This window comes from Lonchura striata, chromosome 20 (genome assembly GCF_050655825.1).
Source record: "Lonchura striata isolate lonStrDom1 chromosome 20, ASM5065582v1, whole genome shotgun sequence".
In the NCBI taxonomy this organism is placed as follows: domain Eukaryota; kingdom Metazoa; phylum Chordata; class Aves; order Passeriformes; family Estrildidae; genus Lonchura; species Lonchura striata.
This window is the reverse complement of record NC_140722.1, coordinates 9,565,494-9,587,241: the sequence shown is the minus strand read 5'-3', so window position 1 is coordinate 9,587,241 and position 21,748 is coordinate 9,565,494. Positions and strand designations below refer to the sequence as shown.

General features: G+C 43.7%; 1 protein-coding gene across 2 annotated transcripts; it reads right to left on the bottom strand.

The window, feature by feature from the left end:
• Positions 1-2,459: 2,459 nt before the first annotated feature.
• Positions 2,460-13,393, bottom strand: PCMTD2 (protein-L-isoaspartate (D-aspartate) O-methyltransferase domain containing 2). Of its 2 annotated transcripts, none has more exons than XM_021527281.4 (6): positions 13,198-13,393; positions 10,503-10,831; positions 9,148-9,250; positions 7,216-7,387; positions 6,264-6,387; positions 2,460-4,664 (listed from the first exon to the last, which is right to left on the bottom strand). In XM_021527281.4, exons 2-6 carry the CDS (start codon positions 10,807-10,809, stop codon positions 4,282-4,284), a joined length of 1,089 nt encoding a protein of 362 aa, XP_021382956.3. In that variant the 5' UTR covers positions 10,810-10,831; positions 13,198-13,393; the 3' UTR covers positions 2,460-4,281. The 2 variants fall into 2 exon arrangements, with proteins under 2 accessions (XP_021382956.3, XP_021382957.1); XM_021527282.4 differs by lacking the exon at positions 13,198-13,393 and adding an exon at positions 12,967-12,987 and having other exon boundaries at positions 3,643-4,664.
• Between the last annotated feature and the right edge of the window lie 8,355 nt (positions 13,394-21,748).

Genomic DNA, 21,748 nt, shown 5'->3' with positions numbered 1-21,748 from the left:
TTTCCATCAACATGAAAAATTCTTTAGAAAGGAGTGTGCATCTCTGAGCAAGAACCAAAACTTGTCTCCTGAACACCAGGAATGATGTCAACCCTTGTGTCCCATGCTCCAGCATTTCCAGCCTCTGCTACACAGGCTTTTCACACCTGTAGAAAGCAAGAGAGTATGGGGGGGGTTCCCTGAGGTGTGCTTTTTCTCCCCTTCACCCTTTGTATTTTTTATTTTTAACTCTCCCTTCTGTCCCTTTTTCTTCAGCAGAAAGATTTCCCTCAGGGGACCTGCCCCCTCCCTACACCCCAGGGAACAGTGATGTTCTATGTTTTACAATGAAGTGAACATAAACATCATCTGACAAGTTTAATTTCCTCAATACCATTTGTATGACACATCCATGGCTTTCCAAAGCAGAAAAGGATTTTCTTTCAGCACACATCACATGAAGGAAAACATTAACATCAAACTAATCTCCTGTTATAGCTGGGAAAAGGACATTTATCATACACACAGATGACAGGAAGAAACACACAGACAAGCAATTATCCTATGGAATAAAGGTTAACAGATTCATTTAATTAGCAGCAGCTGTATTTGCTATTATGATCAGATTCCTAGTACAGCTGAAACCAAAATATTGTTCTCAATACTGGAGAAATGAAAGCCTTGAACACCCACTCTTAAAAATCCATGTTAATTAAACACTCAAGAGAGAGCCCAGGGGACAAGAGGGGAGCTGCAGTTCAGAATGCACAGAACAAACTCCTGACACATTTGGTTTAGGCAACTCCTTGAAGTACAGAAATGGATGAAATCACCTGTTGGTATCTGTTATTTACAGGTCAAACAGCCAGGGAACAAAGTCCACTCTTTAACCACTCTGACACAATAAATATACTTCAGTTCTGCCTGTGCTGATCCCAAAGTTCATCCTGCACAGCTGCTTTACTTCAAGGTTTGGAACTCATCATCTGTGCAGGTTTGAGAGAGCACATTCTGAGGGCTTCATCTAAAACTATGCACCTGCACCATATTGTTTTTGTGTCTTGACCTCCAATTATGGAAATAAGCACTCACCTACGAACTATGCTAATCACGACATAATGCAAAGCCATGTTAGGAAGGCTAAAAGTCTTTACTGAATTTATTGATACAGAAACACTTACTAATAGAGTTTAAATTGCATAACACTTCTGCATGCCTCAGGCCAACTGAACTCTAGTTTCTATACAGAGATTTTTCAGCTTACACACTCGTGACTAAAGCAGCTTGAAGTTCAGTTCTCTTTGCAAATTTGCTGCAGGACCGAAGCCTAAAAGGAGTAAGTGACAACTACTGAGAATACAAAAGGAAACAAAGCAGGTACAATTCCTGGACAGCTCATAGATCCATACAAAACCAGCTCTGCCTCAATCCCTCTGCTAGAAATGCCTACAAAATTACAGTGCAAGTGCTTGTGCACAGGGAAAATGTATTTACAATTCCCCTTTATTTACAGGCTATAAGCAATACTATTTCACAGTATATTATACATAAAATTTTTTCTATTTGTTTAGATCTGTGGGAGTTTTTTTGACAAGGGGATATTTTGACAAGCTAGAACATAAATTTCCTATATATATATATATATTTATTTATTTATTTATTCAACCTTATCCAGAAAAAAAATAGCAGTATTTATGCATCTTATAGAAAGCTACAAAAATCTCCCAAATGTAATAAAAAAGGCAAATCTGGTGAAAAATCTGATAAAATATCTTTTACAGCTGGAGGTGGGATGGGGATAAAAAGCCAAACAAAGGATAAATGAAAGATAATCCTCCCTCAACTGGTCAGCTTTAACAGAACCTCTGCAAGGCTTAGTAACAGGAACCTGAAGTTTAATGTCATTTTTAAAGGGACTTCTTTAGAAGTGCTATGATTAAACTGAAGAATGACCTGGTAGCCAAAAGCAGGAGGCACCCTGGCCTATGGAGGGGCGTGGAAATTGTGCCACAATCCAAAGGCACATACCTGGCATGACACCCATTAAAGACTTTTCCAACAAGTAAGAGGCCACAGCCTGAAGGGAAGCACTGAGAATAATTACACACAGATTATACTAACCCTCTATTTACCACCACATTCAGGACTTGCATTTGTAGAAAGAAATTCATGGGAGTTGCCAGAATCCAATGATGGGGACCTGCATCTTTACAGGAAACATTAGCTCAGTGGCTAAAGAACAGCCCCACTGCAAATAAAGAAATCAGAATCCAAGGGATTCTGGGTATAACTTGGATAACAAGGATTTCAAGGGATAACTTGGGGTACCATTGAGACCAGAAGTGGAGACAGCAAACCAGAGGCAAAACCCAGCCTACGACTGTTACATGCCAGCAGCCACATGATACAGGATTATCAGACAATATTCCCAATGAGACACAAAAATCCTATTAAGCAAGGAAAAGTTCTCCACTTCAGGCTCAGACATACATGTAATTCATTTATTTTCAAAGTCACACAGAACTTTGAAACTATTTTTCATGAAGCAAGTTGTGCAACTCAGGACCATTTGACAATACAGTCTTCACTCATTCCTCCTCAGAAAATGAGGAGACAGCACACACACAAAAAACCAAAAGATATCAAAGTGATACCAACTTAAGTGCTTCTGATGGGGCAATGCCTTAACGCAGTTTCATTACTTGCTGAGAAAGAGCTTTTCATTCCCCCCAGCTTTAGGACTATTTCACATCAACACAAACTCCAGGTTTTCTTTCCAGCCTTTACCAGTTCAGATACATTTTCCAAACAGGCTGAACCAAGTAAACCTCTTCTAAACACAGTATTTTATTATCCACAGACATTGTGGACTCCCCATTCCTGGAACTGCCCAAGGCCAGGCTGGATGGGGCTGGGAGCAACCTGGCCTAGTGGCAGGTGCCCCTATACATGGCAGGGGGTTGGAGCAAGATGATCTTTAAGGTCCCTTCCAACCCAAACCATTCTGTGATCCTGTGATTCCATGGCATCCCCCTCCATCTCCATAACAGAGAATTTTAGAAATAAAAATTACAGCTCACATCCACAGAACTGCAGAGTGACAAGACCTTCCATAAGAACCTGTTAACATTTCCACTTCATTGCTGCAGGAATAAAATCACCTACCAAGCTGAGCAGCTCCACTCTCCTGTGGAACATTCGTGAACAAGTTGTATTCTGGCCACCTTGCCACAGCAGGGGCACACACACAGCAACCCCTGAGAACTGCATCAGTTTGGCTCTCTAGGCTGCTCCCAGGTTCTGCAGACCTCCCACAAAACTCTGTTTGGCTGATTTACTGCTCAGGCTGGTGCTCTGCACCTCACTCTGCTCAGCCCAGACAATCTGAGTTATCTCACATGACAGCAAAACCCACAGATACTGCTTTCAGCTTGCACAAATTCACTGTTCTGCAGCTTTTCTCTACACTCCAAATTGTTATCTCCATTCAGAATTACTCTGTAAACATTTTCAGAGACAGCAGTCCCAACCCTGACTACCCTTGCATCCTGTCAAAGTTAAACAGCTTTGCAATTCCTCACTTGCCTCCATCACTTTAAAAGAACCACAAAAATCTAACAACTCGTTCTCTAGAACAGGGGTTTTCCATTAAAAAAAACAGTATTTTGTAAAACACTTTTTACTGAAAAATTATATATAATTTACAAGCAAAGCAGACCAACCAAAGGGGAGCTGATGCTTTCCATCTCATTCGAAACCTGGATGCCACAAGGGTAATTGCAAAAATTCTTTCCTTTCTGTAAAAGTTGTGCTTTTCAGATTACTGGAAGAAACGTGATTTGCCAGGTCAGGTTTTAACTAATAATCTTCATCCTCCGTTATACACACACCATGGCAAATACATGGCAGGTTTAGTGGGAGAGAGCACAGACAGGAAAGGTCTTTGAGGAGCTGCTCAGGAGTTTTTCCCAACTGATATTTGGTAGAGCAGCCATGAGATTTTTAGGAATATCTCCTGCAGTTAGTTTTGAGGGAATTAAATCCTCCTTTCCATAAGCAGCTGAGCACTTCACCAACTTGCTTCCTAAGGAATCCCTGCTGTAGAATAAAACTAGAGCACACAACTGAGAAGAAAGAAGGAACTCAAAAAAGCTATAATGTCAAAGTTTACAGCAGCCACATTCCCCAGCCAGCCTACTGCCTCGGGTGTCACATTTGCAGGCAAGCAAGTGGGACACGTTTGTCAAGCCCTAAGGAATACTTTATTCTCTGCCTACTCGCCACTTTCTAAAAGAAGAAAATCTATTTTTCCCTGTAATAAAGCAAGTAATACTTCAAGGGATCGGGCAATGGCAGGCTCAAGACCTTTTCTCTCAGAAAGTTTACAGGAGGCTCTGGCTTTAGTTCAGAGGGTTTGGTTTCCTCCTCCTCCGGCCTCTCCTCGTCCATGTCCTCGCTGTTGTTGTTGTCGTCCGAGGGGTTGGAGATGCGGCTGGCGAACACCTCCTTGTCCAGGAACACGATGGTCTCCATGCGCCGGCGCCGCAGCCGCCTCCGCTTGAACCTGGCCGGGCTCTTCAGCCCATTGCCAGCCCTGCTCATGGCCTCCTGATGGATGATCTTCTTGATGGTGCCTCTGATGGCGATGCGAGCCAGGTCCTGCAGGCTCCGAACGGCCACGGGGGCTGCAAGCAAACGAAACCCGTGAGCAGAGATGGAGAAACTCCCCCCAGAAGTACTCCCAGCAAAAGTTCTGTTTGCTTTGAGCAGAGACAGAGAAACTTCCCCCAGAAGTACTCCCAGGAAAAGTTCTGTTTGCTCAGATTAAATCAGGCCATTTGAATTCCCTGCTGGGGTTATACAAACAGCTCTATTCAGCTCCTGTCAACTCAGATAAGCTGCGTTGCAACTTTCCAAACGAAATTTAATTGTGCATTTCTCTCATTAAAATGTTTCCTGCCTTGATTTCAAATTCTCAATTATTATAAGACGCACATATTAAAGATTGTATGAATGCAGACTTAGTGATGGGAGTGTGATTGTTTCATGGGCTTAGAATCAGGTATTTTCCTGTGGTACATAACTAGACCTGAAGCCTGTTTAATTCTTCCATAAAACGATTTTTCTGTTGTACAGTTCCTTCAGCTTTGCCAAGTTCTGCACTTATAAAACACAAGTGCTGTTTATGCTCTTCAAAAACTGCTTCAGACTTAGTGGGTGAAGACAGGCTGGAAACCATTTTGTAGACGTAATTATAGCAACATTACAGTAAGTTACTGTATTAAAATGCCTCCCACAGTAATGACTTGGAAGACTATACTGTCTTCTGCACTTATTTGCTGCCAGCTTAGAAATGCAGCTAAAAATTAAAAAATGTATAGATGCACACAGATCCATGAACTAAAATGAATTAAAACTGACACAAAAAGTCAGTTTTAATTCATTTTAGTGTCCTCTGCCAACAAGTGAGCTTTGATGGGACCTGAATGAAAAAAGAAGAAAATAACTACATAGAATTTATGGGCAGGTCTCACTACAAAGTGAGAACATGCTGAAACATGCATTTATTGGACTTTTCTAGCATGGTGTGGACTGTTTACTGAGCTCCTCTCTGTCATACAGACACCTTTCCAGGTTAAGACCAAAGCCTGACTAATCTCTTTATGAAAGTAACTCTGTCTTCATGAGCTCTTAAGAGGCCTCTTGACACTGAAGTCTTAATCTAAAGATTAGGGCCACTGATACAACCTGCATTTCAAACAGCTAACCAAGAACTGCACAACTTGTGCAACTCAAGCATTCCAGATTCAGGATAATTCTGGATTACTGGGTGTGAGAGTCTTTGAGTAGATACAATATTTGTTCACAGGTAGTGCTTGTTTATTTTCCTCTCCTTGTGGCACAGTGCCCGAGAACCATGAAAGGATTCAATTAGTTAGGACTGGAACAGAATGTGCAAAAACAAGGATAAAACATCCTGCAAAGCTCAGGTAGAACTTCACAAGAAATAATTTGTGTTTAGAATGATGGCCCAGTGGAAGGTGCCCCTGCCCACAGCAGGAAAATTGGAATTAGATGATCCTTAAGGTCAATTCCAAGCCAGGCAATTCTGTGAGTCTGTGATTTAGAATCTATTTCATTCAACTCCAATGCTTGCACAAGACAGACAACTATTCTAAAAAATTAAGGATTTGGAGTAATTTTCCTTGAAAGGATTCCCAGTGATGTTACAGCTCACAGCCAAGCAGAAGGAACTCTCCCAACTCAGGAATGTCTGTACTCACGCAAGTGAACGAGCCTTGATTTTCCTGAATCTGTGTGGTTTGGCTGAATCAAAGGAGCAAAGGAAACAGCCAGAATCTTCTTGGTCTCCCAGGCAGAAGGACCAGTCCGAGTTATCTTAGTCAACTGAGGCAAAACAAGGAGATTATTATCCATTGTAGCAACTACAGTGAGATTTTTGAACAAAAAAATGAACAAATTACTTTTCTGCCTGGACAAGTTGAAGTACTGGAAGCTGCAACAGTAAAAGGTGATGAGAAACAATACTGATTTTTTGAAAAAATATTGGGAACTCTGTGCAGGAATAGCCACAAATAACCTCATCTATTGCATCAGAGCATGGGCACTGGTAATTTGGGTCACTCTGCTTGCCCAGATCTTCCTCCAGGCTGGACCAGAGCAGCTGTGTCTGACCTCTGGGAAAACTCCTGAGTTACCATGAGCACTCACTCCTGAAAAGGTCACAGATCAAATCTCCTACCCCAGCCCACTGCACAGCCTCTTACTGGGAAGAAACCCTGCACCCTGCTCCTCTCACGTTCCCCGACAGTAGTAAAAGGTCAGGCACCTAACCCACTTTTTACTAAAATAACCCACTGACACTTTATAAATAGAGACATCCTGCACGTTCTTTCAAGAGCCAGTCAGAGTGCAAAAAGTTGTGCTTTGCCATTAAGCACAACACTAAATTATATAATCAAACAAAGCTTTGCTCACATTTTCTGCAGTGTGGAAGTAAAACTGCAACTAACAACAGATTGTAATATAGGGAAGACTGCAAAACTATAAACTTAAATATTAGGAATGTGCAGAGTTCAGTTTTCAGTCATAGTGAAAACCAGTGCATTTAATTCTTTCTTCAGCCTGATACAAGGGCAAGATAAAGGAACAGCTACTGACTAAACAAAGATCAGAATTAAGAATAATTGAAATATGAGTAAAAAGGCACTCAACCTTCTCTTCTAGAGGCATGACAAGAATTCCCCCAACTTTCAACAGGCTCTTCATGTAATCCTCATGCTCCTTCTGGACTCCAGCACCACAGTAAACACGGTCATACTGAGTGCAGTCTGGAGAAATCTCTAAACAATTGCCAATGACAAAGGATGGCTCACAAAATTCAAACCTGAAAGTGAAAAATACTTGTATTAGACAAGAATACAACGATTTATCCAAATAAATTATTTGCACAATTCTGGAAAAAGTGAACTAAGGAAAACACTTGAAAAGAAAAACCACAGTTTTACAGGGTTTCTCCTCCAAATCCCATCTATTCTAGACATTATTGTAACAGAATACAGCTAGAAGTCTCAAATCCACAGAAAATGAGGTCAGAATTCATGGATTAAAATCTCCTAAGGATAAGGATGCATAATTTCATACTTGAGCTGCAGGTACCTCTTCAGAACAAGCTATTTTTAGTCACCTGATGCTGACTCAGTTATAAAATGCAAATACAAATGCTAGACCTGCGCTTCCAAATGTCAGAGTCTTTTAAGGACTGCACCTGGGTTTACTTTTGCATTTTCAAAAGCTTTTAACTGGTTTCCAGATGTGGGAATTACCACCTGATGCTACAGAAGTAAGCTGTGCTGAAGCCAATAGAAGTTTTCCCATCAGCTTCAAAAGAATTGTGATTTCAGTCTTCATAAAAAGACTTTTTGCCTACAGTATTTCTGATTTGGTTTAAAAGAAAAATTTCTCTGATGCCTCTGATTTTCTTACAAGCTCAAAAACTCCCCAAGTTTTAAGCCCTACATTTAAAGGCTGATTTTGGAAGGAGTTGTTTAACACATCCATTCTTTTACTGCTATCTTGAGTGGCAGCTCAACACAGCACCTATTTATTCCTAAATGCTTCCGGGAGCTTTCTGGGTTTGCAAAGAGGGCTGGACATTCAGAGCAGCCAGAGAACAGTTCCTGCACATGCTGTTCCAGGAGCACAACCCAGCAGACATCACTCAGCAAAGCCAATTTTCCAGGCATGTTAATTTCTGAATTCAGCTTGCTTTTGCTCCATAGCTATATTTGTCTGGAGAGAGAAGAAAGTCTTCCTTAAAACGTCTCCTCAAACAACAGCAACATGACTGAAAAAAAACCCTGTTGAGCACCAGAAACTTTCAGTCTTCTGCCAACATGCAGAAAATACAATCCCCTCCTCAGCAGCTTCCCAGGGCAGCAGGAACAGCAAAAGGCTGAGCAGCCTAAAATCCTGCATGCCATGATTTTAATTTTCTTCCTCCCAGGAGAGGAGGCTATCAGGTATTCACAGATGCTTTGCTTCCCTGCTTGAACAAACTATGAAACTGATCCAAAAATGTGACAGCCACAACTTTTATTGCTGAGGTTACTATTAGCAATGGTTATCTAGCTGGGAAGTTATTACTTGTGACAGCAGCAGAATGGAAGGTCTAAGAAAGAACATAAATCAAATCCCAAGCAGTTTTAGTACCAACTTAATCATCATAAAACTACCTTCATCTTTTAAAATGACATTTTTTCCTTCTTCTCAGATAAAACACATTAGCCCACCAAAAAAACCAGTTCATAATCTCATCACCATGCAGGCTCTCAGATCACGAGCACAACCAAGCATTCTTACTTGGACATTTTAAGCTGTTACTGCAAGTACATTTAAAAATAAACAAACTTCCTCAGCTCCCTCTAAGTCCTGCAACATCAGCACTGCTATTAAAAACTCTGCAAACATTTCTGAAACCCCCACAACACACACAGGCTTCAAAGGTCACACACTGCAGCTCAGCAAGCCTAAGGAGCCTGAATCCTCAGATTACCCTGAATCCAGAGGGGCCACATGGGAGCAAGAACTTCCCTGAGTAAAGCCAAAAGCACCAAATTAATCCCAAGAGGCATTTTGCATTCTTACTTGTCAAAGCTGTCGCTTGTTTTAATGAAAAAGTCCAATTTCTGCTTCGCGTACTCAATCACGTCAGAGTGAAGCTCCACACCATGGTTAACCCCAAAAGGACCTGCAAGTGCAGAACAGCAGGGAATGGCAACAGCAACAACACACAATCCAGCAGGATTAACACACTTTGGGTTCCTCCACCAGCAGATTGTTCCATGAGTGTCAGTCGGTGTTTGTGTAGGGTCAGCTCTCTCACTGCTACAATGGGATTTGCAACCCTATACCTGCAAATTCTGGCAGCAAACGAGCCACTTGTGCACAGCTGATTCTGAATCATTTGCTGTTAACTATGCAGGAAACTTCTCTATAGGAGGGAAACATTGATGCCATTGCTGTGAAAGTGACCACCTGGAAAAAAAATCCCAGTGGTCTGCATGTTTTAGCACATCCATGTTATTTTTATGCTAAAAATCTCTGCAATTAATCAGGAACAGTCATCATACACTGTACCTCAATTAACAGCAAAAACAAACTGGGAAATACAAAAGTTGTTCAGCATTCATACTTTTTATTCAGAATTGACAGGGTAACTTCTGCAAAAAGAATATAAAAGCCCTGGAGTAACATATTGGTATTGTAAGTAATGTCAACAAACCTAGGAAAAGAATCACAAATGGGAAATGAGACTTTAGCCTGAGAATAAACATCCCAGCAGCTAAAATTCTGGACACTCCCCCAAAATTTAAGTAAGTACCTTACAGCCACTTGCTATCTATCCTAGCAGCACAAGTCTGACTGAAACACTTCAGGGAGAATTTAAATTGTCCAATTCCACTTGGATAATTTGCTTTGTGCCACTTTGTGTGTAGATGTGGTCACAAAATCAGTTCTGCTGCACTAAAGTGTTTTCCAGAGAATATTCCCATCTGTGTGTTGGGGAGTAAAGAGTGAAAAGTGGATCTCAAACATGTCTCAGTCCAGATAGGGCTGTGAACACAAACCAGGCACAGAGCAGTCACAGCTTTCTGTGGACTTGCTCAGTCCCAGTTTCAACTCTGTACTCCTGATCCTGACCTGGGGTCTTGCTTAAGGGGAAACAAACCCAGGTTTGTGTCCAGACCTGCAGGAATCCACTACAGCCACCTCTGGAAATACACTGCTGCTTGTTCTGATCTGCCACAGAAATCTGGATTCCATCCAGTTCCAGAGAAGGTTGTGAGAATCCTGATAAATTGCTGAGCTGGATTAATGCATTCTTTACTTTCCCAGCTACCTTTTTAGCTTCCTTAGTGGAGGAATACCTGATCCCCAATTTAAAAACCTGTTTTTAAAGCTCTAACACAACCAGTTAATGTGACTGAAGAGGTATTTACCCAGGATGAGTCCAACCATGGAACTCAGATAACCAGTGCCACTGCCAAGGTTCAGAAACGAGAGCCCTGGTTGCAGGTCCAAAGCTTCCATCACCTCTGAGTAAATGCATGGTGCTGAGAGATGAATATTTCCATGCTTCCATGCCAAATCCTTATAGGCATTGTCTTTGAACTCTTCCAGGTAGTAATCTGCCCGATCAATGGCTCGGAATGCTTGTTCCACCAGCTCTGTCCTGATGTACTGGGCCTCCTTCAGGTTATCAATTAATTCATCGTTATCTTCTCCCGCACTCACCGCGCCTCCCATCTTCAGCAGCCTCCTATAAACGCTAAAAGTGAAACAACAAAAAGCAAGGTGAGGTACAGAACATGCAGTCCAACACTAAATTATGTACATGGAGTGCTTTGAGAGAGATCTTTACCTGCTCCAAGGGCCACAGGCTCCAGAAAAACCTCACCCCAGCGCTCCCGTCCCCCATCCCAACAATGGAAAACAAAATGCAGCAGATCTAGCATTCAGTACCTGACACCAGTGCGGGAAAAATAATCACAGTAGCCAATTTCAGTGTGCAAGGCCTGTGTTCAAACCCTCACACCATTTTACCAGCACATCAGCTTTTCCATTGAACTGTTTTATAGAAAGGATTATTCCAGCTCCTGCCCTTGGGGGTCATTTTTCACTGCAAGCCCAAACAACAAGGCAAGTTTGGGCTGTGTCAGAGCTCCTGTCACACACAAACTTTCTACCTCTAACAGCACCAATGGCAACTGAAGAGACTAAGACACAGGCAGAAAATCCAGAAAAATCTCAAACTGCATTTCCTTGGAACACACATCAGGACATTGACTGCACAGAGGTTCAAAAAAACAACAAAACTCTGACCTGTCAACCTTGCTTACTTTGGTAAATGCACTTTAGCAAATGCACTTTCACACAGCTCATCTCCAAAGCCTGAGCCACCACCATTAGTGAAGCACTTAATGACACAGACAGCAGCTCCAGAGAGAATTCCCACTGCAGCCTACAGGTTTTAAAGGAAAACACAGAGGAACAGCCACTCAAAATTAACCTGGCTTCTTCTCCCCTTCTCATACATTAAGAAAAAAAAATCCTTTCCAGAAAGCACAACACGATTTAAGATGTGTTTGTTTACAATGCCTTTCCCTGCTCACAGTAATAACCACGAAACAGCAGCTTTGGAGTTCATTCCTGGGATCAGAAGATCTGCCTACAGCGAAATTGTTGGGGTTTATTTGTTGCTTTCAGCCACAGCAAATTACAAACTTTCATTTTCTGAGGAAACAAAGCAAAGCTACAGGACTCCAAGGAGATTTCACAGTTGTTCAAATAACACACTGTTCTGATTACCTGTAGAGGCACACAAGACAGGATATACTTAGGCAAGGAATTTGAGCTAGTTCTTAATCCATTCATGTCTCAAACACATCAATCCAGTTCAAGATCATTAATAACACTTGAAATAAAACATCACATCTCCCCTTTCCACAGTTACTCCTTCATTTCTTCTACAAAAAATGACTCTTGTTTTATTACTTCACAGTGGGAACACATCAGGTTGAAGGTTCAGGTGGGTTCATGTACCAATTATATTTTCCCCCTCCTCTTAAATACACAAAACCTCACTGCACTTGCAACACGGGGCTGACTGTATCTTTACTCTTCTATTTAACATTCCACATTAAAATACTCTCTTCACCAAGGGTCTTGATTCCCTTGACTCTCTTTTATATATTTTTGATCTTAGGCTTCCTTCATTATTCCACTCTTTTTGCTATTAAAAAAAAAATTTAAAAATCTACGGTTTTAGATTTAAAGCACGAAGTTGTGCCTTTAACAGTGCTCCACTTTGGATGACCAAGAAATTCCTGCTGCTGTACGCAAGCCCTACTGGGACAACTGGTCTGACCTGGTTTCAGTTTAGCTCCATGGACAACAAGGACTCTTCCATGTGCTACAGAAAACAACAACAAACACAGCTGGCTGAGACATTCTCATCATGGGATCAGGGAATACCCACGCTGTGACAGGTGTCAGTCACTCCTGAAACCACCACTTTCCCTGGATAGTATCCTACTTCCAGTAAAATGCGTGTTTTATAGGCACAGCTTAAAACTCTATGACATTCAAACTCCTCTCTTCCACAGCCTCACTTAACTTGGTGGGAAATGGGAGATATATATATATACATACATATATATAAAAAAATATATAAATACATACATACATATATATATAAATATATAAATACATACATACATATATATAAATATATAAATGCATACATACATACATACATATATATATATATATATAAATACATACATACATATATATAGATATAAATACTTGTATTAAACTTTTCAAAACAAAACCCTCTCCCTCCGCAGCAAACCCCGGGTGCATTTTCCTCGCTTCTACACCAAAACAGAGATGTCCCCAAACCTGAGCAGGGACAAAGTCCACAGGCAGAAATTCGGACCTCTGCCCAAAACAGAGACATCAAAGGCGGCTCTGCGTGTTGAAACATCCCGTTGCCACCTTTCCCTCGGAGGGAAACGAACCCGAGCCCGGCCCCAGCCCGGAACCCGCGCCGGGACCGGCAGCCCCGGCCCTGACACAGCACCGGGAGGGGCAAACGGGAGGCGATTCCGTCATTTCGGACAAAAGCGGTACCTCAGCGGATGGCTCGGCTCCGTTCGGCTCGGTTCGGTTCGGTTCGGCTCCGTTCGGTTCCGCTCGGCTCCGCTCGGTTCCGCTCGGCTCCGCTCGGTTCCGCTCGGCTCCGCTCGGTTCCTCTCGGCTCAGCCCAGGCCGGCGCGCTCGGGCTGTAAACACTGCCCAGCTGAGCTCCGCTCGCGGCACTGCGCATGCGCGGAGCGCACCACCGTCGCAGCCGCGGGGGGGGATGGGGATGGCGGGGGGGAGCGCAGTCTGGGCTGTACCACCAGGGGGGCGGGTAGGTCTGTGAGGGGAGTCCCGGGGATGGAGCGGGCTAGAATTGGCTCTGTCAGATCCTTGGAAAACTTCCAGCAGCTTCTCCCAAAAGCCACCCCACCACCCAGACCTTGCCGTGCACACTCAGTGTAGCGCGCCAGGACCACGCTGTGGCTCTCGTTTTTCCCATCGCAAAGCTCCTAGGCACATCTCCCCATCCCAGCGTGGATGCCTTTCCCCATTCCCAGACTCTTTGCCCTTCCCAAACTTCTTCACCTCCACACCCGCTCCTCCAGCTCGCTGCCCAGCTGTCCCAGCTGTCCCAGTCCTGGTGGCCTGCCATGGCGCTGTGACAGCCTTGTCCCAGCTCCTGGTGGCATCGGGGCATCCCAGTGATGCCTCAGGTTTTGGCTTTTATCGTTTTCAGATTCTGTTGTGCCTTAGTGTGCACTTCTGAGCTCCATATTAGGGATAGTAAGCTCTCTTCACAGAGTAGGCAGACAAAACAATTCCTTCTCTAGTTGGGGACCAAGGATAAATGATCCAAATCTCAGGCCCAAGAGCACAAACAATGGACTGAAGAGATGAAAACAAGCAGGATGGGACTTCATAACCAAAAGCTGGAATTGCACAATGAACTCCAATATGCAAATGGAGCAGAACTTATAAAAGTGAGAGATCCTGTGAGCAGTCATGCATTTTGGGACTATTTTGGTTCCTCTTGGGTGCAGCCCTGGCTAAGCTCTTGTGCTGCCCAAGGTGCATCCATGGAGGAGATCCTTTTAATAAATCCCTGATTTATTCTTTAGCTCCATCTAATCTCTGTTCTAGGTCAGCCCTCACAAGGCATCCCGGGATGCAGGAGGGATGCAGGAGCGAGAGGCTGGGGGATGTCAGTGAGCTGCTGGCACAGACACAGGAGCCAAACCTCCTGAGTGAAGCCTGGCCAGCACCAGATGTTCAGGTATCATTAGTCAGGCTTGGGAAAAAATTATGGGAACTTAGGGAAAAAAAAGATTGTGGTGGGAACTGGTTGATATTCTTCATTTTGAGCTGATGAACATCCAAATTTAGTCACATGCTCTGATTTGTTTATTTTTTTTCCTCTGCAAGCATAAGTGCCAGATGTGAATTTAGTGAAGGATAAATAAGTGAGATGCAGATTCACCTGATTCCAGGGACTTGAAGGAAACATGGAATACTGTAAAACTTCACAACATCTGACATGCCATTCATTTAGTGAGGGATCTCTGTCCCATAATTTTAGGCCACAAATTTATATTTTACAAACCTCTGTGAGCTCCTTCAGTGACTTGAGGAAAGAGTGTTTCCTGTCCAAGACTGACAGAAATTATCCTCTAAAAGTGCATGTTTGTTTTCATGTGTAAGTGATCCACTCAGTATTGGCTGATGCTGCAGATGAAATAAAATTTTCTAGCCTGGCCTTGGATTTAGGACTTCATATGGATGCAAAATGAGAAGGAATAACTGCAACAAGACAAGAGGCCTCTTAATTCAAATTCTCTGGAGATGAACTGTGAAAAAAAAAAAAGCTGTCTTGGCAGACACAACAAGCCTGCAGCAGAAAAAAAATAAGAATTACCCTGGTAAATGAGACTCAAATAGGAGAAAGTGAATCAGCATCTGAGATTTATTTATGCTTTAAGGTGATTATCTCAGCTCCCTTCATTAACGTGATAACAGCAGACTCTGCAAACAGGCGTAGGGTAATAGTGTAGATGTCTGCACTTTCATTTTGCAGAAGACAGCTGCCTGGGAGAATGGGATTATTCGTGGAGAGCCAGCTCTGAAACTCCTCCTTGCTGATTCAACCGAAACAGGCCGTGGTGATTGCACTCTCCTCATCTTTCACACGGAGAATGCTCAGGGATAATGGCAGCACACTGGAAACTGCAGACGCAGGACACACAAACTCCTTGCACGTGTGATTCCATTCAGCATCTGCTCCCTTTGCTGCTGGAATCGCTTGGAAAATAGCAGTTGGGTTTTGGTTTGTTTTCTGTTTTTTTTTTTTTTTTCTTTGGTGCAAAAATTGCTAAAAAAAAAGCTGGATTAAAAGAAAGACATCTTGCAATTGTTAAAGCAGCTGTGCTGCCAGCAGAGAGCTCACAGGGGCAGAGGAGACCACTGCATGTGCTTCTTTCTGGCAGCAACGAGTCCTCAGGAAGCCCAGTAGGAACATGAGGGGTGTTTTAGGGATTCCCAGGTGTATTCATGACTCCTAGCAGCCTTAAACTGCCAAGATCAGTGAGGCTTGCAGCTTCTGTTTCCAGCCAGAGAATTAAAGAGATTAACCAGGAGAAACAGGGAGGATGTTGCCACAGGCTCCCAGCCAGGTAATAATTAGCATTGACTCCATCATTGCAAAAAGCTGATCAATTGCTTTATTATATCATCTTATGCTATATTATTCTATACTTATTAAGAAACTCAGTAACCTTTACAGCCAGTCCAATACAGCTTTGACCTAATTGGTCAATCAATCCAAACACCATCCAGTGTCCAATTAAAAAAATCACCCTTTGGTAAACAAATCTCAATGACACATTCCACATGTGCACAACAGCAGGTGCAACAAGTGGAGATAAGAATTGTTTCTCATTCTTTTCTCTGATCTTCTCACAGCCTTCCCTGGGAAAATGCCTGGGAAAGTTGTGCCTGCTCTCTGTGATCAGAGAGCTGCTGCCACGGAGGAGATTTACCCACTGCAGATCTCCACCTCACTGCCTCCACCCCAGACCTGTCAGGAGCACAGCCATGGGGAGGGGGAAGCTGAAAGGACACATCATCCCCAAGGGACAGGTTGTTTCCTGCACCTCTGACTCCTGCACATCTCTGCTGCACATGGCCCAAATCTCTCGAGGAATGCCATGCTGAGACAGCCACACTGTCACTGCTCTGTGGGCTCATCCCCAGCTTCCAACTGGTTCTCCTCCCCTGGCAGCTTTTTCCCATCTCTTTTCTTTGAGAATGTAGCTGTGGCTGAAAACACCTCCATGGGTGTCAGAACACGGGGCTTCAGCTCTGGGGGATACCAAAAACTTCCTGATAATATTGTGAAAAACCCCACATTTAAGAAAAAAAAAAAAAAAAACGGTTGGGTGTTCCATCATTCCACGGGTCTCCAGCTGCTGATTCTCTGTGTTTCTTCTTTCCCTGCTCTTTACAAAGTCCTTCCTCTCCTCCGTACAGCTCCCTGGGGCTTTGTGAGCCAGGAGTTCCAGTCAGCAATAGATCAGTGACTCTCTCCTGCCTACAAACACCTGTGGGCAGCTGCCCCTGGCTTGGAGAGCCCCAGCAGCCCCGGGAGTGGAAAAAGCAGAGCAGGATTAGGAAAGCAGGGCCTGGTGGCACTTCCATCGCAGCCTTTCTGTCCCAGCCGTGAACCACAAGGTGTCCCCAGCAGCACAGGCATTGCCGCGGGCTTCGGAGGTGGCACCTCAGCATCCTCTCCCAGGCTGGGGCAGGGTCCCTCACCGGCACAAGTCCCTGCTCTCACCAACCACAATCTCACCAGGGAAATTCAGACTCCATCCTTCATAAGCTGAGATAATTGCTGAGAGCGAGCAATTTTCACAAGGCCAAGCTGAAGCCAAGATTTTCCTTGTCTTTATTTCCCCCCATTTTACGGTTTCCAACTTCATTTTTTCAAAAAGCAATTTCTTTAATAAATATTTTCAAAACAACAGTCAGCATGAATTAACTACTGATCTCTTAGTGATGCTGAGTTAAAATGAGATTATTTCATTTATTTGGAAGATCAAACAGAAGAAATGCATTTTAGCCCCAAACCAGGGCCCAGCAGTCTGAGCTGACCTGCAGCCTGCTGATACAGATGGTTACTTAAGTCAGCAGGGTAATTAGTGAGTGACAGGAGGACTCACATAAATTAAGAGCTGGGGGAACATTAAATCATAGGGGTATATTTTCACCACATTTTTTTTCATTTTGTAAAATATGCTGTGTTGCCTTTTCTGTGGTCAGTCTGGCTCTATATCACTTTCATATGCAAATATTCTATATATGCATATGCACACACGTGCATATATGCAAATACATGCAGACATGCATTTACACTAGAATAAATATTAACACGCTGACAGCAAATCGCTTGAGATCCTCTTGCCCATGCAAAGGATTTCTATATTTACATATATATATATGTGTGTGTGTGTGTGTGTGTGTGTGTGTGTCCTCTTGCTTCACTTCATCTCAGGGCTCTGTGAGTAATTGCTGAAGCAAGGGGAAGAACATATGTCTTGATTTCCACTGGATTGCACTGCACATAACCAGTGCCACATGGAAAAAGGACTCCTAAAGCCCTGGATTCATCTCACTTAAGTGTGTCATCGAAGGAAAGCAGCCAGAAGATGCTGCAGCCTGGCTGAGAGTGGGAGGAGGTGTCACCAGACATCCCTGACAGTGGGGACATGGATTAGAGAGGTGTTTGATCTCTTTTTGGTACTGCCAGGAGCACCAGCGAGCCTAACTCTCTGTCCCTTCCCTCTGCTGCCTTGTTGGGGCCCATCTGCCATGATTTAGGAGGCAACTCCCAAATAAAAATCTCAGAAATCAAGCTTTTCATATTGATGGAGGAAGAAAACTATTCCGGGATCTCTCAAGTGCTTCATGTATTAAATAAAATCAATGGGTTTTATGGATTTATAAATAATAAAAATGCCATCAGATGGCAGCCATATCCCACTTCCCTCCCTTGCCTTTGGCAGTCCTATGTGTCCCACCTGCAGACTCATTGGTGGGGCTGAGCCAGCCACATTTGTCCTCTCAAAGACCACGGGGGCTCATCCATCGTGCTCAGAAGGGCCTTCCAAAACCTCCCTCCTCTAGCAATGGGAAAACATCTTCAGATTTCCAGTGGAAATTTATTCCTGGCCAAGATGAGCCTTATTTGATCTCCTACCTGTATTATCTTCTAACATAAATCTTTCCCCTTCCTCCAACCCTGAATGTATTTATGAAAAGTAATCATATCCTCTCTTAACCTTTGTTTTTCTAGGCTAAACAAGCCAAGCTCTTTTAATCTCCTCTCCTAAGATAGGATCTCAGTTCTGCTAATCACTCTGCCAGTCCTTCTCCACACCTGTTCAAGGATAAATTAATCTTTTCTTTTTCCAAAGAGAGATCCCAGAACTACACACAATATCCCACACAAGGTGGTACCAATACTGATATTTCTCTGTCTGCCAAATAAATAGTTTGTTGCATGAGACTTTCTGCAGAACAAATGGCAAAAAAATGCAAATCCATAAACACATAACATATAACACATAACATCCATGCCATAACACAGCCTTAAACATAACAGAACCCTACTCATGGAGATCACTGTGTTACTTGGACTTGCATTCTGCTCCTTTGCATTTGTGGGTGCAGGTCCTTAACAGGCCTCAATCAGTGAGTTTCCATATTTCATTTACCCTGGATGAGCACCAGGACCTTGTATTAAAGGAGGCACTGAGGAAAGTCTTTTCTGTGTTTCCCTCAGCCTTTGCTGTGGCAAAACACCCTTTGAAATCACGGCTGACTGCAGAGATGCAAAGTCAAATGATGAAAAACATTTTGCATTCGTCTCTTCTCTTTTCAAAATGATTTTCCAGTTTTACTCGAGGTTTAATTAAATTTCTGTGACCCAGGCAGGGAGTTCAGCCTTTCTTGATTAATGGTCTTTTAGGTGGCTCTGCTGATAAGAATTTAGCATCAACAATTGAGCTAACAAGCCCCAGTGAACAGTTTATAACAGGAGACTAATTCTATTAACACTTTGCAATGTCAGGACTCCACTTTGAGCTAAGAGCTGAGAGGAGAGATGGGGGAGAGGGAGCAAATGTAAAATTTGGCAACTAAATCACCAAGATTCAGCTTCTTTGTGGGCAGAGTTCATCTAGAAACTATTTTAGCTGACAAAATCAGAATTTCACCTGTTCTTTTTTTTTTTTTTCCCTCCTGACTGATGTTCTGCACTTTTTTGGCTTGTTGTGATAAGGGCTGGGAATGAGGAGTGGAACTGAATGGCAGCATTGATAAGAGAAATGAAAGGGTAATGCGATGACATGATACTGGAGTGGGGCCTCTGCAGTTAGCCCTGCCTGTGCTGGATGTGTACTGCAGTGCAGGATGGTCAGGACAAAGATGCTTGTGCTGACAGTTTCAAATTAGTCTGTTCTGACAGAAAAATTGAGGTGAATGCTCTGCAGAAACCTTTCTGTTACTTTTTGGGTGACAACAGAAATATCTTGCAGGCCTGTTGTGATTCACAAGAATTTTCTCTTTCCTTCTCCTCCCTACCCTGCTAAAAGTACCCTTAAAATCTCACTCTGTTTATGGTACAAAGTCTCGGCCAAAATATTGCAGCTGATCCATCTACCCAGAGCTTCTCATCTCCAGTACCTGGACACCCAGGTTTGGACTTGTCTGTTTTTAGCTGCCCACAAACCTCATGCAAGAATCTCCTTTGTGAGAGCCTCAGAAGCCAGAGCATTATTTTACAGCTGTTGTTTCCCTTTCTCACCTGGACAGCACAGATGCCTTTCTCCATCCCTGGCCACCATCTCTCTTGTTGACCTTTCTTGGGATTCCCACTCATTGCTGCTTTGCCTGGGATCAGTCCTGTGGCTCTGCAGCTCACCAGGACTGGAGGAGGATTGGGGATGCCCGTGGACAACAGGGCTCTTCCAAGGCTGGTGGCTCAGCTCTGACCTAACAGGAGCCCCCCCAGCAGCCTTCAGGACTCCCTGAGCTGTTTCCCCTTCCCTTCTCAGGAGCAGGGGTGGACACGTAGTGCTGCTGGCAAGTCAACAGTCACAGGCCAGGCAGGGCTGGGTGCCTGCACACCCGTGTTCACCCATGCTGTGGTTGGTGTTCACAGGCCGAGCCCATTTTTAATTTATTTCTTTTACAAAACAAGCTAACAATTCAACTCAATTATTTAGGGAATTTGATTACCTTTGCTGTCAGTGCAGTCATCGGGGAGGATTAGCAGTGTTTCAGCCCCTCATCAGCAGTGCTGTCCCACATCACACGCTGCTCCTGCTCAAACCCCACTCCTTCAGCTGGCACCCCTTTGCTATCCCTGGATGAAACCAATGACAAAACATGCCACCCTCCCTCCCTCTCCCCCCATGACTTTTGCTACAGCATTGCTGCAAATTGTAGCTGTCTGCAGGGGAGCACACTCATCAGGGGACTCCAGCCATAATCACTGCAAAGCAGATGCGTGGATCTACGTCCTGGATGCTCCCCAATATCAAATCACAGCAGGGACCCAACTAATACTCTTGTTCCCTCTCCTGAAAACGTGAAGACCCACTGAGAAATCCTTGGTGAGAGAGGCTCAGACAGTGCTCCCGACCTCTCAGGAGGCAGCCAAAGCTTTGGTCCCCAAAGCACCTGAACTGGCAGTGCTGCCAGGGCCGTGCTCGCCATGGGAGCCACGTCATGAGCGTGGTCAAAAATCCCCCTGCCTTCATCTCTACAGCTGTTGGAAGTGCCCTTGTGCACAAAGGGCAGTGTCCTCATTAAATCCTGAAGAGGGTTGCCATGTGGCCAGCAGAAATTTTGTTTTGTTTTATTTTGGGAAGCGGCACAGTAATATATTCACCACCTCCAAACGTAATGGGGTGACAGATGGGAGCTGGGCCCTGGCTTTCATGGGAAAGGCTCTACTCAGCAGGAAAGCAGTAAGTTTCCCACCTAATCCTCTGCAACCTTCAGACTCCTAACAACTGTAAGAAGCAAAGCAATGGTAGTTATTAAATTAATGACTTCATCCCCAAGTTGGTAATAAATATTTTATAGTTTTATCTCTCCACCCTGTAGACTGCTCTAGACAGACCAGACTGTTTATTAATCCAGCTTCTGGATTTATGTTACTTAATTGCGAAACAGTCTCAGCATGGTTAGGCTGGATTATTAAATGTTGGAGCCTGAGTAAGAGTCCTTTAACAAATGGCAAAACCAGAGGAGCTTGATCTTGGACTTGGCTTATCAAAACAAACTTCCCTGCAGTGCTAAGGCCAGGTTAGCTCCTGTTTGGGTCAAAAACATTCAACCATTGCCTCATGCTCAGTGTAGATGGACTTTGGGACTTGTTGTGAGTAAAGAAGAGGCAAGGAAAAGTTCTGGCACATCCTGATTTCAATAAGGATGTGCTGGTGTTAACCTGCAGTGGGCAGGATGCTGCGAGGGCATCTTAGCATGGACAAGTTCTTCTGGGAAGCTCAGGCAAAACGTGTCTCTTTGTTCTACCCCT

Excerpts from the sequence above, each read along its gene's own strand:
- PCMTD2 (XM_021527281.4), bottom strand. The coding sequence starts at position 10,809 with ATGGGAGGCGCGGTGAGTGCGGGAGAAGATAACGATGAATTAATTGAT. Across the intron at positions 7,388-9,147 it reads ACAAGCGACAGCTTTGACAA|GTTTGAATTTTGTGAGCCAT; the intron begins GTAAGAATGCAA and ends TTTCACTTTCAG. Across the intron at positions 6,388-7,215 it reads TCATGCCTCTAGAAGAGAAG|TTGACTAAGATAACTCGGAC; the intron begins GTTGAGTGCCTT and ends GTTTTGCCTCAG.